Source organism: Glandiceps talaboti, chromosome 7 (genome assembly GCF_964340395.1).
Source record: "Glandiceps talaboti chromosome 7, keGlaTala1.1, whole genome shotgun sequence".
In the NCBI taxonomy this organism is placed as follows: Eukaryota; Metazoa; Hemichordata; class Enteropneusta; family Spengelidae; genus Glandiceps; species Glandiceps talaboti.
In genome coordinates this window covers 6,158,468-6,176,726 of record NC_135555.1, presented here as the reverse complement: position 1 = coordinate 6,176,726, position 18,259 = coordinate 6,158,468, and the positions used below count along the sequence as shown (strand labels likewise).

At 35.5% G+C, this 18,259-nt stretch overlaps 2 protein-coding genes across 4 annotated transcripts in view; one reads left to right on the top strand and one right to left on the bottom strand.

Moving 5' to 3' along the window:
* Nucleotides 1–18,259, bottom strand: part of LOC144437170 (GDP-mannose 4,6 dehydratase-like) — a 53,943-nt gene that overhangs the window by 31,453 nt on the left and 4,231 nt on the right. For 2 of the 3 annotated variants that reach the window (XM_078126051.1, XM_078126048.1), the window contains exons 2-4: nt 6,405–6,491; nt 4,320–4,364; nt 2,743–2,830 (exon numbers count right to left, since the gene is read on the bottom strand). In XM_078126051.1, coding sequence (XP_077982177.1) covers nt 2,743–2,830; nt 4,320–4,364; nt 6,405–6,491 — 220 coding nt within the window. Of the gene's footprint in view, nt 1–2,742; nt 2,831–4,319; nt 4,365–6,404; nt 6,492–15,463; nt 15,597–18,259 lie in introns of those variants that run through there. The other variant, XM_078126050.1, reaches the window with a different exon arrangement.
* Nucleotides 7,076–11,613, top strand: LOC144438292 (uncharacterized). The gene is made up of 5 exons (XM_078127348.1): nt 7,076–7,253; nt 9,218–9,415; nt 9,836–10,003; nt 10,592–10,761; nt 11,290–11,613. The coding sequence occupies exons 1-5, from the start codon at nt 7,076–7,078 to the stop codon at nt 11,611–11,613; spliced, it is 1,038 nt and encodes a 345-aa protein (XP_077983474.1).

Here is an 18,259-nt window from a genome sequence, read left to right as displayed (position 1 = left end):
GTCTGCAATACACAAGTAATAGTTTAATTTTGATGGCCTACCTAAAGTCAAGGTCAGGGGTCACGGTCTTACAAGAAAGCTTGCATGTGATTATGGGGTTAGACACTAAAATGGAGTCTCTAGTCATTGAAGTTTTTGAGTTATGCAGATATATAGTGTTTGTTTTTATTACTACAAATACGGCTGCTATTCAGTAAAAGTGATATGACCTCCAAAAATAATGCTTAGGTATAGTTCTTTTCTTCAATATACTTGTAAACATGATTTAAAAGAAATTTTCCAAATATAAATACTACAATGTGTCTGTGATACGCAAGAATTGGCTTGATTTTAATAATGAACTCTGAAGGTCAAGGTCAAAGTCTCAACAGATAGTTTGCATCTGATAAGACAGGGGTAGACACTTAAATGGAGTCTCTATGTATTACATTTTTTGAGTTATGCATTTTTAACCACAAATATGGCCGTCATTCAGTCAAATTTGCTTATCAAGAAACAAAGCGATGTGCATATGTCCCATATGATATGTCACCTTTGTATCTGGTTTGAAAGAAACTGGATTTTCCATGTCTGAGAAATGATGTATTACAAATGGATGGATGGACAGACAGACAGACAGATGGACAGAGCCAATTGCAATAGTCCCCCCTTCAGGGAACTAAATATGGTTGAGTGTGGTAAACCCATAAATCAATATCCACATTATAAATTGGACCTAGACTGGAAACTAATTTAGTGTTCTGTGATCAAATATTATGATATTTACTTCATATGTTTTATATTTCTATATTCTACAATATTTCCAATGAAAGGGAGAAGGACCATATTGGATTGGACTGGCTTATACTTGTACAATATGGTCCTTACATTTTGTATTTAGTTTGGGTTGCAAATAACCACATCATAAAATTGTACATATTACTCTAGTTTCAATTATTAGATAAAAAGCCGACATAAAATCCAAACAAAACTATAATGAAATCATAATGAATTATAGTTTTTGAAGGAAATAAAATGCAACAGAAATTTCAAAGTCTAGCGGTGCAGAAAAAAAACATCCCTGGGTATATAAATCATCAACAGGTGCTACATGGCTGGGTTTTCCCTAAAACTTGTCACGCTTGATCACCACCAAAATGACCTTTGACCCTCCCCATAAGAGGCATCAATCCGTTAACATCATCTATACGGAAATAGATTGATTCAAAATATGACTATTTGTACCATGTGTGGGTGTAACTAATTTCAGCTGTACAAAGTCCTGGTGTTTTAGAACATAGCTAGACAAGTAACTGACACAATACGACAATTAGCATTAATTTAAATAGTCTGAATATTATGGGTTAGCACTGGTGGTACAAGGCTTTAGTAATTTGCTATTATAATCAAGTCAATCCTAGATTTCAGTTCTACAGAAAAAAATGAGAATTGGTCCAAAATATAGAGATGACTGGAGAGAGGGGAAACCAGCCTACATAGAACGAGACTGAGGATGCTGTGAGCATCATTTTTATCCCTTTCTACCTATGTGAATATTTACCTTTACATGTAAAAACAGAAAACTCTATCTTCTAACAGTAAAATATATTTACTTTGGAAAGATAAATTGGAAACGAATGTCACTTTTCGATCCATCTGCTATGGACATTGACGGCATCCTTTGCTTTACGTTTTAACCAGTCATTGCGTGATCTAACTTCGTAGTAAATAGATCAAATGTTGCGCTTGTTTCTAATTTAGTTTCCAAAGTAACTACATTTTACTGTCCTATTGATTCTTAAAGCCATGACCAACTATGTTATTATTATAATTATCAGTATTTAATTCATCTCACAATAGTTATGTTTTTTACATTTTGTTGTATGTCACGTTCATATTATTTAGTGTATTTTTCTGAAGTGAAAGGGATAATAAAGGTAGTACGATGCTGACAAGATGTCAGAAAATTGCGGATTTGCTTCCAAGAATTTTTTAGACTCTGTGAGTTTAAATTTCATTAATAAACAATATAAGAACTTTTCTTTATTTAGCTCAATACATCACTTTAAATTATTTAGTGTGTGACATCTATGAATGTGAAAGGGAAAAATAAAACAGAATTACAAGTTACTAGTTTTATCTAATCTAATCTAATTCAATTTTCTTATATAGCGCATTCCATATAACTATCACAATGCACTTTACAAAGTACAGACTCAAATTGAAATAGGTCTTAAGACCTGATTTAAATGCCTGGAATGTAGCGACACTCTGCAGATACGATGGCAGAGCATTCCACAAGTTTGGGGCACAAATGGAGAATGCTCTGTCACCATAATAAGCAGTATTGCTGAGTAGTTGGTGTAAGTAAATTTTAATATAATGTACTACTAAAGGATAAGACTAGCTGGATTAAACCTTACTATCATAAAGTATCTCAAATGAATATTCATGAACTCTGTTTATAGTAAAACTTCTATCAGGAGAATCTTGGAAGCAAAACCCAAATTTTCACCAATGGACATCAGCGAAAATCTGAGATTCACTTCCAAGGAAGTTTTTGACCGCAAGTAGAATTTTTCATTTACAAAACATCAAGCACTTACTAGGTTTTTATTTTACAGTTGATTGTGGATAGCTAGCATTAGAATGTACGGTTCTCCATTCAATGCATTTCAAGTTAGCATATCAGTTCGTTTCATAACACAAGTTAAAATAAAAACCCAGTGAATACTTCAATACACTGACAGCAATTACTCTCACCTCCTTGTCTATGTGTTTTAGGGTCTGCATATAAATGTGCTATTCTTCCTGTGTTGAAGGTACTTGCTCTTCTAATAATACCATGTACCTATGAAAACAAAATGTTTAACAAAAGTGTGTAGTTACACTATAGAATAATGAAATGATCAGGGTTAGCCACACAAGTATTATTATTTCTTCACCTGTGTCCTAAGACCCCATCTCCTATTGGATCCCTAACTTTCTAACTGTATTATCATGACAGTAAAAATACATAATAATAATTACATATTGATTAATTAGTCACTTAGCACAACCACTTTCAGATAACCATTGCAATTTGATGAATGGTTTGATCATGTGATATGTGATAGTGTTCCGTGCATAACCATGTTCTCATAGTATCGAAACAAACTAAATGAGGGAATCATCAGAAAACTATTAAACTCTTAACTACACTGTGATAGTGTCCAAGATGAACTTTAACCCTTAAAGCCGACACCCTATATTTTAGGGTGTAATTATATAGAGTTACAGAAACCAAGTCATTACAACATAAAGGGTTAAGGATACTCTGGCTTGTCGGAAATGTTACAAATCAACTTGAATTAATATTGTAAACTTCTCATTAAGTTTTGCAATTGTCAATCAAGGTGTGAAGATCATGTGGAAAATGTTAACAGATGTGTAACTCAAAATTCTCATGTTTGACAAACAAACTAGTAATTATTGAACAATGAAATATTCCTCATATTGTGATGGTCAAGTACAGTCAGAAAGGTTGTAAATTTTAAAACACTTCACATTCTTTATTGTTCAAGTTTGTTCACATACTTGTATCAAGTTATTTGTAAAGATAAACACATTCACTAATCTCGTTTCCCCTCATGATATATCATATGCTTCTTTAACATTTCTGAAATTGTTTATTAGAGTCTAGTGACTGTTTTGAAATACTTGTGGTTAAACCTAAAATATTTCTCTCCTCCTATTTCTTGTACAGTGACCACTGATTCACCCCTACAATGTTTGTTAACAGTGTTGCAGCCAGAGGGGGGTTTTGGTCATTTGACACACATTTTTTTGACCTGACCCACAATTTTGGAAGTGAAGGGTCATAGATGAGCCACACTAAAATTGTATGCAGATATGTTTAGCAACATGACCACACCTACATGTATAGCAACAGCCAAATGATTGCGTATATTGCATAGATAACAGGGCTGGATAGACAACTGCATAATCATTTGAAACAAATATCTAGCATGGATCAGCATGTCGGTAAATATTTTTACAAAACTGTACAGTTGTGCTACAATGCCATTGGGGCTTTTTTTTTATAATGTCCCCAAAAAATTTATGATGACCCAGAAAAATGAAAGTCTCGGGGCACTATGTCCCACTCTTTCAAAAGGCTGGCTGCAACACTGTTGTATATCACATTCAGTATATAGGTCGGGTCAATTTTGTCAGATTGAAATGCAGTAAAATTCTAATATTTCAAAGTACACTAACACTTTATCTTGATTATGTGTTGACCCTTGACCTAACTTATAATAGTATACAAGACAAAATGAGTGTTTTGTTGCATTTCTTACCTCATACCCTTTGTCTATGAGAAATTCAGCAAGATATGACCCATCCTGGTAGGAGAAATAAGCAAAACAACCAAATTAGATTCATTCATCACCATAGCAACAATTCAATACACAATGACTGTGGAAAAGGATGAAGATTTATGCTACCTGCAGCATCCATACGTGGGTTGGCTAATTCAAGATATCGCTAACTTTAACCAGTTTTGAAAACCAAACAAGCAAAAAGAAGTGTGATTTGAAGGTTAGTGAGGGACTGTATTGGTTATGTGTATCCAATAATCTCCAGTTACCCCAACATTGTTCACATATTGTAGATCAATAGTAGTTTATATAAGTCAAGATCATTTAAAATGTGAATATTAAAATCTGTCAGTTTTTGTTCACACAAAGTACGTTCATAGAACATTTGATTTAATCTTTGTATCAGCAAATGGTGACAAGTTTCGTTTGAAAATAATTTTGAATTTATTTTTTCAAATACTGACATTGCGATCCCTTCAAAATGAAATTGATTTTTGTTGTTTGATTTTTTAAAATTCATTATTTCGACAATTTTGTGACATTAAAATTACAATTACAGAAGAAAACATGAGACCTGTCTGTGATGTATTTAGCCATTTTATACAGCATTTGTTAGTAAGTAGAAATATGACTGAAATACTGAAGTGATGAAACTTGGAATCTTTGATGTCTCACTCTACAGTACACGAAAGATGTTAAAATGTCCTGTCACATTCTAAGTGATCAAGGCCAAGACAAAAACCCCACCCCTCCCCTGAATGAATTTCACTTCAACCTTATATCAGAAACGTACTTTATCCACACCCATGGAAAACAAAAAACAACAATTGTGATTCAGATCTCCTTCATAATATATCTTTTGTTCTCTCAATTAGAAAACAAAGAGACAGGAATTCACTCAATAGTGAAACAATACAAGTAGGGGTGAGTCACCTCCAAAGGCTAATCTAATTAACATAACAATAGACAACAGTTACATGTACACAGAGATTCAAGCATGGCAAAATACAAAATGTAAATACTTAGTCCTAAAATGGTTTGAATTGATACATTCTTCTGTGAGATACATAAACTTTGTTAGTATAACTATTCTACATAGATTGAAATAAAGTTTGAGAAGAGAATTTGATTGAATACACTACTAATCCTAAGTCAATTAAACCTCATCAGTATAATTACTCCAAGATTAAACCATGGATGTATCTGCAGACAGACAGACGGACAGACAGACTGACAGAGAGACAGACAGAGAGACAGACAGACAAACAAACAAACAAACAAACAGAAACTCATGTTTGAGGTAAGAAAGGAAGGCATGCCGAAAAGTACATTACTAATACTATAATGTATTAGTCCTGTTAGTGCAACGGGTGTAAGGGGTTGGATTCTGACAATGTCCCTGGTGGGAGAGAGTTGTTGTCAGAATCGAACTCCGTCTGCAGGCAGGACTGATAACGTAAGAAAAATGGAATGGATCTTACAATGTTTTAGTAGTATGCCACTTATGTAGTCAAAATGTTCATTCTAGAACGGTGTCATTTTTTTAACAACCTCTTTTCTGAGCTAGCCCACCCATATGCAGTCCTGCTTGCAGGCGGTGCACGCGTTACGCCAAGGAAGGGGCGACTTACTCTGTATGCAAACAGGACATTGTATTATGCCACGTAGTCGTAGTGAAACAACTGTGACAGCTTGGTATTGTTCGTATAAACATAAACGCAGACACGCCGGTCTGTGTACGTACGTATGTACATGTACGGAAGTCACAGACACAACTGAACGATTTTCGGCACTTTTAGAAGCGTTGGCAACTTTAATTTTAGCAAGTCAATATAATGGCGCGTTTACGACCTCGACAGTCGTCGTATAAACTTTCGTAACCATGACAATACGCACAGAGTGTCAGACGCCGGGCACAGGCTCGAGACTTGATAATGATATTGAAGCCGGCCGGTGAGTTGAGAGGCGAGGCGAGCATGTGTGGCACAACATTCATCATATCTAGTCATCTAAAAAAATGTAGCTGATAATTTGATGATACACGTAACCTCTCTGTTTCCTTACCTGCCCAGTAATTCCAGTGATAAGTGCCACTTTTCGATCCTTCCACGCATCTTCACCATCTCGTAACTTCACTGCATCAGCAATGCCCTGAAAAGCCGCCATGTTTGAAATACATTAATATTAAACATTGCGATCTTTCTGATTGGTTTTTCAGAGAGGTCAAGGGTCAAAAGTAGGTCAAAAATTGAAGTCGTTCATTTGCCGATAATTTATCAAAATAAGTCGTATGAAGTATTTTCAAAGCTCTTCGAGATAGTTCAAAACAATTTTTCCTATTTCTCTAATTTTCCTTATCTTGTTTTGAAACGGGCGCACAAATACTTAGTGACATACATGACCAATCAAACTCAGTGATGTCGGACGTGTAGTGACATGGTAACCGCATATTATTTGCATAATATTAACTACGATAGCGTCTTTCCCCGTGGACATGTCTGGGCAAGCACGAACATGCTGCTATTTTTAGACGGTTGGCCCCTACGTCATGAAGATATTTGAATAACAAAGTGAAATTTATGAACTCAACCAATCGGCGTGCTGTTTACCGGCCTAGTACGGCGGACTGCATAATAAGATACATGTTCATTCACAGTACAAGCATGAATCGAAGAAAATGTCCCGGCAATTTTTACTATGCGACGCCGGGACTTCGCTGCAATATTTGCTAGAACATGGACGATAGCAGCGCTATAGAAAGCTTTCTAGAGCCATTGGATTTGATGCAATATTTGGAAATTTTCCAAACCAAGGGTTATGACAGGGAGACGGATTTCAGCACTTTGACGGACGTGGACCTGGATGAGCTCGGGATTACGGACGATGATCACCGGGGTATGATACTCCATGCAGGTACGTGTAATATAAAATTCTGTACTGATAAGAAAGTATGTCTTTGCACATTCTCTCATTCTATCATAATTGGATTGAAAACACGACCTCATTTAGACGCAGACGACAAGTTTCTTGAACATTTTGGAGAGTCATTGCATTGAGCGAAGAGGCCAGGGGAATCCCCATAACCTCATTAGTAAACAAAACGTTGGTACAACGTTTAAAATCTCTGAATGCCAGGGTCAAGATCAAATCAACGTCTTTCGTCTAGAATTCAAACTAAACGTGAAACTTTTTGGAGTTCGCAGTTTCTTTCTTACTCTTTACACCCCTAAAGATTTTGTTTTCTTGAAACGTCGAAAGGGTGAAACACCGGGGACTTTTTGATGAATAAGCGTATACAATATCCACACACTTGTAGGCCAAAGAAATGAAATCGAAAACAAGTCGGTAAATAAGCTTACATGTCCAGTTTTTTTTTCGTGTTTTTTTTCGTGTTAGCTTATATCTTTATATATTAAGGGATGTGTGTAGCCTCTAGAGAATCGTCCAATTCAACAACTGAATTTTTTGGTATATGGAAGTTATTCGGAGTTTTTTGTTAGATGGAAAAACACCACTGTATTTTAATGTTGTAGAGGAAATACATCTAGGATATGTCCCTACTATTAAATACCACGGCTCATGTTATCGGTTATAACTCGATGGTATTTATTATACACAACTGAGTCAAATTGCAATCACTCGTGATATTCTAGCAAATTGTATTTTTTTGGCTTTCATAATTGTTGATGACTTCCACAACAAAACCGACAGTTTAAATAATATGGCGAGACTGGCCAAAAGTCCCCTTTGAGTAAATTGCTTAATTTAACTTCTTAGTCACCGTCTAGCTACATTTAAAATTATTGTGCTCTCAGGCTCAGCTTTCACCCAAATTGCTTGGGTGAATCTTCTGCAACCCCCCTCCCCCCTTTTCAATATGGCCATGCAGATTTCTAAGTTCTGTAGAACTGTAACTGCCTTGCATACAATATGATAAAGCACCAGCTTATATTCTCGCTAGCCAGCGCACGTTTTTTGGCTGACGTAATGAGACCCGTGGTTTACAAGATGATGACGACGACGACGACGACGACGATGGTATATCATAATCAACGTATTAAACCTTGTACCCATCCCAGGATTCGATGATTCACAGCGCGGCACTAGTTGCCGTAATGATAATAAAATATTGTTTGTTTACCATGTCGTCCACACTTACTTATTAACAAGGTAGGGAATCCCCGTGCCCTGGGGTCACTTAAGGTCATAGAATGATTTACACAGACCTGTGCCAGGATCAATAGGAACGTGCGTCACTAGACAAGACTACCCCCACGTGTACTGTGTAAGTTCTAGAGTCACTTTACATTTTACGGTACCATCGGAGCAGAGAGTCTACTGTTCAATTAAAGCGTCCTACACCTGCCGTTGGGGGAGGTTTTTTTCTTCACTTTTCTGACCATGTTAAACACTCATGATTATGTTTTAGGAATTCTTTATATACATTAGAAATGACTTATTTTAACATTCAGCAGTGTCTCTATTGCCTTTATCCTATTTATACATTGTAAATAGTTTTTGAATTAACTTGTTTACAAACCTATAATTAGGGTTTCATGTTGATTCGTAAATAAATCAACGAATACACAAATTTACACATTTAGGACAAGAAAATACCCGTGTGTAAGACAACCTATTTTCCTTAGTATAACGAATCCATCGAACTAATACCCGGGGGGTTGTAGTGACGTCATCGAAAATCAATCATATTTTCGCCACGGTCCCAGGTCGATAAACGAATCATGAGAAACAATGAAAAAACCTACAATTATTCTAAACATTGTTTCTCCTTGCATATAGTTCTGTAATCAACAGTAATTAACATCGATAAAAAAAAAACAATTTCTAACCCGTGTCCAATATTTCTTTTGTTTCAGCTGAACATTACGAGTTATCAGACCAGTACAAAGTATACCAATTTTTAAGAGACCACGAACTGGACTATTACTATAAGCATTTTATCGATAGTGAATATACTTGTCTGGACACTCTTTCTAGAATGGACGTCAACGAAGACACTTTAGATGATTTAGAAATCACATTACCCGGGCATAAAAAAAGACTACAATTAGCTGGTAAGAATTTTTTTTTTTCATTTTTATTTCATATCCGTTCCTTTTGTACTTAGGGTCTATTTTTTATTTGTAAATTGTATGAGCGGAAAATGAAAGATCCGTTCAAACTTGTTCTTGTGGTTATTGTTTGGAGACCGTCCGACGGTCATTTAGTCCGGAACTCAGTTACGAATATTCAAACAAAATCGGAAACGGGTTAATTTACGCGCTGGTATCACGCATGCGCTTTCAACAGTTCTTTGTTCATTTTCTTTGTACATGGCAAGTACGAGCGGACCAAATCGGATGTAAGCTTATAGAACACAAATAAAGGACAATAAAAGTGTGATTGAGATATGGGAAAACTTGTATTTCTTTTCAAATATGCTATTTTTTCTCAACTTTGCTGATTCAGACCTTATCCTTTGTCCTTCATTTCAGTTTCCAAACTAAGAAAGAGACGGAGACTAAGTGATGAGGAGGCAGAATCTCCCGTTGCTATTGGTTACTGGGGTAGGCCTGCAGCTCTTGAAGATGCCAAGTACGACTTTCTGTGTCTACGATCGACGATCAAATCAACTAAAGCTAATACCCCATCGTTTGAACTCGGTAGGTTTTACTATATCCACTATTGTGATTAAAAAATATCCCCATCACTTCCAGGACGCTCTGTAGTAACTGATACTACAAAGTTACTGTACATGTCAGAGAAGTGAGACTAAATAGAATTGACACTGTCGTAAATCACAGCCTCTTTTACGGCACTGTCTAAGACGTACAGCCAAGAGGTTTATTTGGCAGTGTCGCAGAAGAAGTAACAGCTCTAGTTTGCGAGAATAAGAATTGAAGGTGTATGTCAAATGACGGGGAAGTAGGGGGGGGGGGGATGGAAAGTATGAAAACTGTATATCCCGGGATCAATTTACAATGTAAATCATTGAAACGTTTTGTGCTGTTGTTCATACAGTTAAAACTCTCTTTTCAGTTATGAACACGTTTCAGTTGTTTGGGTTGCCGCAGTGCATTGCAACAATATTCACTCGTTGGATTGTAAAAAATAAAATTAACTCAACAATCAACCAATGTGGATATTTATTTATAACTTATCATCGGTTTAACGTAGCCAGGATTTACTTCTTTTACTGCCCCCATTGAGTGCTTCGAAAGTAACCAACTTTCTTTTTCTAATCCGATTAGAATTCATGGTAGATTCCGGAAGTGACGTTGTAACAGTACGACAAAGCATTTTGGACCAATTAGATTTGGAATTAATAGGTACCATTCAAAGTCGAGGTGTACATGCAACGGTCGAAAAGCAGCTGTACAAAGCTGTGCTGGGAGTTGGAAATTTCAACATTGAGATCGAGGTAAGAGACGGTTGATTTTTTACATTTAAAATGAAAAAATAAAGTATGTGATGGCCAAAGTTGATGATGATGGTGTTGTTGTCATCATTATTTAAGGAAACGTTTATTCATAATCAGACCCTGTTACAATTAAAAACTAAAAAAATGCATGTAAGGGTAGCAGACTCAGGTGAAAGCATGGGGTACTCAACTGTGCAATGAAATGTTCAGTATAAAGATGTAGAAAGGTTCTATAGTTACAATTATCGGTAGTGACAAAGTGTGTAGACGGACGGGTTTTGCGTTGAGACATACAAATTCTCATTGTTTTCGTGAAAGAGAGTTCTTCTGATCGAAAAAAAGGTGAAAAGGGCGAAAAATATTGTAATAATGTCTGCAGACATAATCATCATCATCATCATCATCATCATCATCATCATCATCATCATCATCATCATCATCATCATCATCATCATCATGATTAATTTCACATGCACCTAATATTACATTCGGAATGATGTTAGTAATGTTTCTTTGTTTATACTCCAGGTAATGGCAGAACCTTATGAATCCATTGGCAACCGCGTGTTACGTCACTTCCGTCATTTCATCGATCTAAATCGTCATATTTGGCTTCAGGGACAAGCTTTAAGTTCACCCTCTGTGAGCTCAATGACATTCCATGGTGAACCTTCTACATCTACAAGTACAAGTGCAAGCATTCCAGAGACGCCATCACTGAGTCAAGAATCGACAACAACATCAACAAGTCAATCACGTGATTCAACAAGCTTGGCGAGATCCCGATCGAGTCAAAGCGAGCATAGGGAAGACACCCCCGGTGGTGACGGCTCCACTGCCGAAAAATCATGACATTAAATAACTTTTATACTGTAAATATGTCTGTAAATAAGCATTTACATTTCATTTCGTGAGGAAAGCGACTTTATTTATATAACTGAACGATGAAACGCACAAAAAGAAGAGAGAGGACACAAAGAATTCACAAGTGTATTTTCCTACCATTGAGTGGATTATTTGCCAATCTTTGACTTTTTATTTGAACATGATATTTGACATGCGTTTTTTTGTAAATAACAATACGTGTAGATCAAGATTTTAATTTTCACATATTTTGATGAAATTTCAAATACTTCCCCGGCGGATTTTAAAATACCATGTTTTGAAATGTATACATGTATTAGAAATGACATAATCATGTGAATGGATCATTCCACTAAGATTTTAGCAATGGAGTCAGTAATAAATATTTTTTACTTACAACTACTAACTTGGACCCGTTTGTATATTTCGCCCTGAGTATTATATGAGACATGGAAAAAAATTGCTATATTTTTGACATGAATTCGATGTCAAAGGTCGTGACCTTCATCTTCAGTCTATATTGACTACACATACACTTGGCTACAGTAGAAGCCCTAACTGTCAGATTCTCGTGGTACTTTTTAGACACATTTGTTGATCTCCTTCTAAAAGTGAAATTGTTCACTGAATTTAATTTCCTAGAAAATACTATTTGATTCTTTTTTCCACGGCCAAAGAATTCCATCTTAGTCAGACAGAAAGTGGTATACGTAATCATTTTGAAGTCATTACTTATACTGTAATCTCGGTCTTAAGTTAGTTGGGATGTACCAAAAGTTGAGATGAAAATATTTTTAAAATTACACTTTTTGCACACAATTTGGAACATAATAAAAATATAAATTCCTTCTATAGAAAAGTAAATAAAAAGTGCAACATACCAAAAAAAGATATTTTTTTACACACCATTAAGCATGATATTAAGAGTAAAATTACAACATTACTTCTGCAGAAAAATACAATTGAACATGTTCACTCAATAAGTCTGATTGAATGGTTGGAAAGCCTTTTTAAGTGCAGGACAATGGCAAGTAAACCCATCACAATACCATGTGATGTATGTTTGTTGTAAGTATCACACTGACTTCACTGAGTATACCTGTAGGCCCGTCATCTTTTCTTCAAATACTGCCATTGTGTATGTATGGAAAATTGTAACTAGCAAATGAAGAAGTACTTGCAGGAATAAACCAGTCCTAAGAGTTTAGTGTGGCAGCTCTGTTTACTGGTAAAAAATCATACACTGTTGCGCTTTAGCACCCTTCTCCCCTCTCCCCCGTGTCTCTGTGGCAAATTAAGAGAGAGAGAGAGAGAGAGAGAGAGAGAGAGAGAGAGAGAGAGAGAGAGAGAGAGAGAGAGAGAGAGAGAGAGAGAGAGAGAGAGAGAGAGAGGGAGAGAGAGAGAGAGAGAGAGAGAGAGAGAGAGAGAGAGAGAGAGAGGGAGAGAGCGGGATGTAGTACCATTCCGTGGCAGATGGAATATTATTCTGGATAAAGTAAGCTATGATTCAAAACATGATATCTTTATTCTCATATTTTCGATAAGTTTATAATCGTTTTATCCTCATGTACAGCCAAGAAACTAAGTCCCTATTGAAAATACAGTTAGTGTTAATTATTCATTTACTACACTTCATCAATGACTATATACAATTGACACAAACAGTAGAAAAATACAAACCAATATTAAAGGACAGACAGACGTGACTATACAAATAGAAATTTAGACGTATGCAATTGTACAAATAGAAAACTTGTAAATGACAAAGTGATAAAAAGTATAAATAATAGAAATGGCTGCCGGCCAAGTAAATGGTATATTATAACAGACTAACAGGGGGTACGGCACCTCTACTTAAATCAAACCAACACATCAAAAACATGACTAAATGTAATTATTTAAATTAATTTAATTCAATAAAAACACAGACGAGTACGTGATAAAATTACTACCAAAAGCATACTAGATAATTTTACAATTTCGACAAGGTGTTATTTTTATTGGTCTTTTGTATAGGAGTATAGAAAGTAGACAGACGAAGTAGATGTGACATCAAGCTTAAAGGAAACCTAAATATTAGTGGTCTGAGATCAATGGTATGAAAGAAACACTGCCAATTTCATAACTGTCTTCTCTATAACGTTTGTCAATTGACGTCACAATGACACCAATCTCTAAAGTAAATCGTTATTGTCTCGAGAGACTCGATTGTTGCCGGCCGGTAGTTTAGTTTTTAATGTTTGACTGAACTAAACACCTACGTAACCACATGGAGTTCGTTTTATATTAATCCAATCAACAATTCAATGAAAGGGTGATATGTGAGTATTAAGAATCAATAAATCGATTATGTAAACAATTGATCGTCGTAATATTGAGGCGAGAACGGACTGGCAATTGACTCCATTCATGGTGATCGATCGAAATTGGGGTTAAATTTATAGCTGAGAATGGCTGGAGAAGTGAAAGAGGTACTTTGGACGAAAGTACTTCTATTTCTGGTGTTTGCGAAAATGACGAATTAAAATTAAAGTGTGTCGTCGGACCCCCCCCCCCCCCCATCCCCATAGACATACATTGCGTAAACACCACTCCATGCATCAAAATCTTCCCAGGCCTTTGTCTAAACGATACTTCACGTATCATTAAGTTTAATTAAAAAAGCGAAATTGCTTAAAGTATCTGATTATCAAACACATTCTTTGGTCACAGTATTTACTTAAAAATAAAGGGGTGGGGCGGTAGAAGATGTAATTTTGTTACGTCTATTTCACCAACTTCTACAGTGATAAATTGTGTCTAGGAATGGCTCAGTGAATTTTCATCAGGAATACTGATATCATAAATGAAGTTTGATGATAATGTTTCGATTCAATTATCAATTATTTCGGTACTTTTATTGTGATCGACCGCGTATATCACATAATGTACCGATTCAGTACGACACTGTTTATTATTATTACATCGATTTAGCCATAGAGAAGTGTTTTGTGCGAAATTCACGCCGGGGAGAGTGGTGGGGGGTTATACCTAGTCTTCAATCAAACTAGATACCCGATCATCACTAATACTGTTATGACAGTATTTCACCGAAGGAGTGACACGTGACCCACGTGACATTCAGCAAATTGTTCTGTTACTTGGGATGACTGCCATCAAGTACTGAACTGTTCGCGTAATAGGTTATTGTCACATAACTGAACGCAACAAGTGATGGTTCAAGTTTTAAAGCCGGCTTTTCATTCTAATGCAAACGAAGTTGTACAACCATCCAATCTTATGTAACTCTTTTTAAAGAATACAATAAACCAGTGCTAATAGCAGTATAAGGCCACTCATTGTTTGTTTAATTCATGTAAGCACTGTCTTACAATACTTTAACATTAAAAATAATGGTTGAAATAACAGTTATTTCCATCTATGTACGAAACTCAGCGACCAAACATGAAAAAAGACATTTTGGCAATTTTTTTAAAGTCGGTTTCATCGAGTTCTGGGCGTGGTCCTTCGATCCAATGTTTCACAACTTACAAGTTACATGAATCACTGTCATCCACAGAACAGTAAATGCCATCACTAGTGAAGTCTCAAAGTGTTACTCTCATAAACACGAGTACATATTCAACGGCGACAATATAGACACCCAACACTGTTACAGAATTTATCCAACCGGTGACGACTGTTTTTTTTAAGAATATAAATCCCCCACTGTCGGGTGTGTACACGTGGCGTTGTCCTTAAGACCTGCGCAAAATATCCAACACCTACATAAAACACGAAAGTTTTCCGTTCGAATCATCGAGCACGTTGTAAAGCAAGGCAAAGAAGTGAGACTTACCGCTATTCGCCACTTCAGCATACTGAAATCATTTGACGGTATTGACTCCATTGAATTGCTTTCCAGTCGCTCTAAAACTACACTCTCTTGTTAATTAGCGAGCATTTATTAGGTTAACTACACCAGTTGAAATGCTACGAGACAATAATTATTCAAATACGTGGGTTCATTTCAACTGTGGAGATGCAAATTAGTGAAAACAACACGCAACAGCTGCATAGCTAATTGAATTGCCACGAGACAGATTTTTAGGGTCAGTTGTCATGTCAGTTGTGTGTAAACAGAGAAACCGGTTACGTTGGCAACAGTGGCAGGTTACTGAGGTTAAATCATCAGTATTTCTGACTATTATCCATTGATAAAAAGGTAAACAGCTATACTGCATATAACATATCTATAATAATAACAATTATTATATTATTAATTCAAGAGACCTGTGAACGATTGAAATAAAAATACTGGTTATCATTTGAACCTTAGCAAAGTACTAGAATGTACAATACTTTTTATGTGCATCTAACTAGGTGGGCCAACTTTACTTGTTTTACCTTCTAAAGTACGCCATTGTTTTGTGACCAAGGTCATAATACTGTCAGTTCACGTGTACACAGCCGATGTTATCCGTACATAAGTTCATCAGGTTGGATAAAACACAGCAGAAAATATAGTTCTTGTTACACGACCAAGGCATCTGATCATTTATGAGTAACCTTTTGCCTAGTTGTTCAGGTTAACAGGCTTTGTCAAACTGTGCGTTTTGCTAGCTTTACCGCTAGGCGGTGATGATGATGATAGTTTGCGAATTGCTACAACCACGACCTCTCGTAGTTTGAGGTCGACATGATGAAATGCATGGTTACTTCCAATTCAAGCTTAGTTGTATGCGAGCATTTATACCCTGCTGGTTTTCCGTTCTACGCCATGGCAACGCGTGTCTACGACACTGGTAGTTGGATTATGAGTCAAAACGTCCAGATTTGCTAATATTATCCCCCCACCTTTGTCTTAACATTTATCATGTACAGGTATAATCGCATTATTCTCCAATGTTTTTCTTTCAACCGGAAAATACTCGTGACAAAAAGGGTATCTCTACGAGTCACAGACTAATAACTAGTATTTCCTCGGACGATAGAAAATTGGTGAATAATATCTAAATATACAATAATTTATGATTAGAATATATATCTCAAGATGAAGTATTCTCATATTTTGAGATTTCTATTTTTATAGGTAATGATTGGGTCGGACATATTTCATATTTGTAGCAACTTAGGACGTCACTTGGTCTTATGGCCCGTGGAGAACTGTATTGCAAGGCCATTTTATGAGAAATGCAAGTATTACCATAATTTGAAGACTGAACATTACAAAATACAACATAAACTGTGTGGAATATTTCAACGCGTTCTACTAGTAGTATATACTTAGCTGCGTGGATTATCTGTTTATTTTTATTTTGCAGTTCAACTAGCCTTTTCTAATATGGAGTACACTTTTCAGTTGTGTTACCTATGTTTATTTGTTTTTTGGGTTTTGTTTTTTTGAATTTTTTATTTTTATTATTTGTTAAATCGAAAGTTCCTAAAGTATGTTGTTTGCTAATTTTTTTTGGAATTCAGAATTCCGAAATCCCTTATCGGATCAGTTTTTAATTGAGAATCCGAGGTTGCGTAGTTCTGATATTATATTATATTATATTATATTATATTATATTATATTATATTATATTATATTATATTATATTATATTATATTATATTATATTATATCATATCATATCATATCATATCATATTATATCATATCATATCATATCATATTATATTATATTAGATTAGATTATATTAGATTATATTAGATTTGATTAGATAGGATTTGAATATATATCTCTAACATCAACACAACACAACACAACACAACACAACACAACACAACACAACACAACACAATACAACACAACACAACACAACACAACACAACAGAAAACAACACAACATAACATAACATACAATTATGATAAAATAAAATAAACATAAAAGGTTTCACAAAATTTTTTTTTTTTAAATATTAGAACCGTATTTGGAATCCGAGGTTGCGACTCTCTATGCGACACTCAAAATTGCACTGAGATGACGGGTGAGAACATTACCAGCATGCAATAGAACATATCATCTACAACCTAGTACCTGTCATTATTAAAAGAGCTCTCTTGAGGAAGAGATCGGTTTCTTGTAGGTTTACTTTACAGCATCTGGACTTCACCGACATTTGCGAGGTTACGAGCATTTTTTTCAAGTGCACGAACTCAGTTTACTTTGAAATGTACACATTCCTATGTTAACCACAACTACTCAACCATAACTACAAAATAACCAACTTTTAATAAATTAATTACTTAAATCTGGGATAATCTGATAACTGATGACTGTAATATTCGTTATAGAGTTTATATATTTCATTTACGTGTAATATTGTTCTAACAGTGGCACAGCTCGTCGTTCATTTCACAACCACTCTTGTGTAGCATTTAATGGGGTACAGGTCCAATAAAGAAATCATGTGTTTCCGTTAACCCGACCTACTCTAGTTCAAACCCTTGACCCTAAGTATTTTTTTACACTCTCAAGTAAAACAGTGAGAATTTTCTTCTATTTCCGTGTAAATGTTCTTATCAAAGTATCTTTGGTCAAAAAACTCGCATTCGAGAAAAATCGAGAATAAAGTTGAATTGACACAATACAGTCTGCGTATTGTGCTCGTCTACTTCACATATAATTGTCATCATTTACACCTTG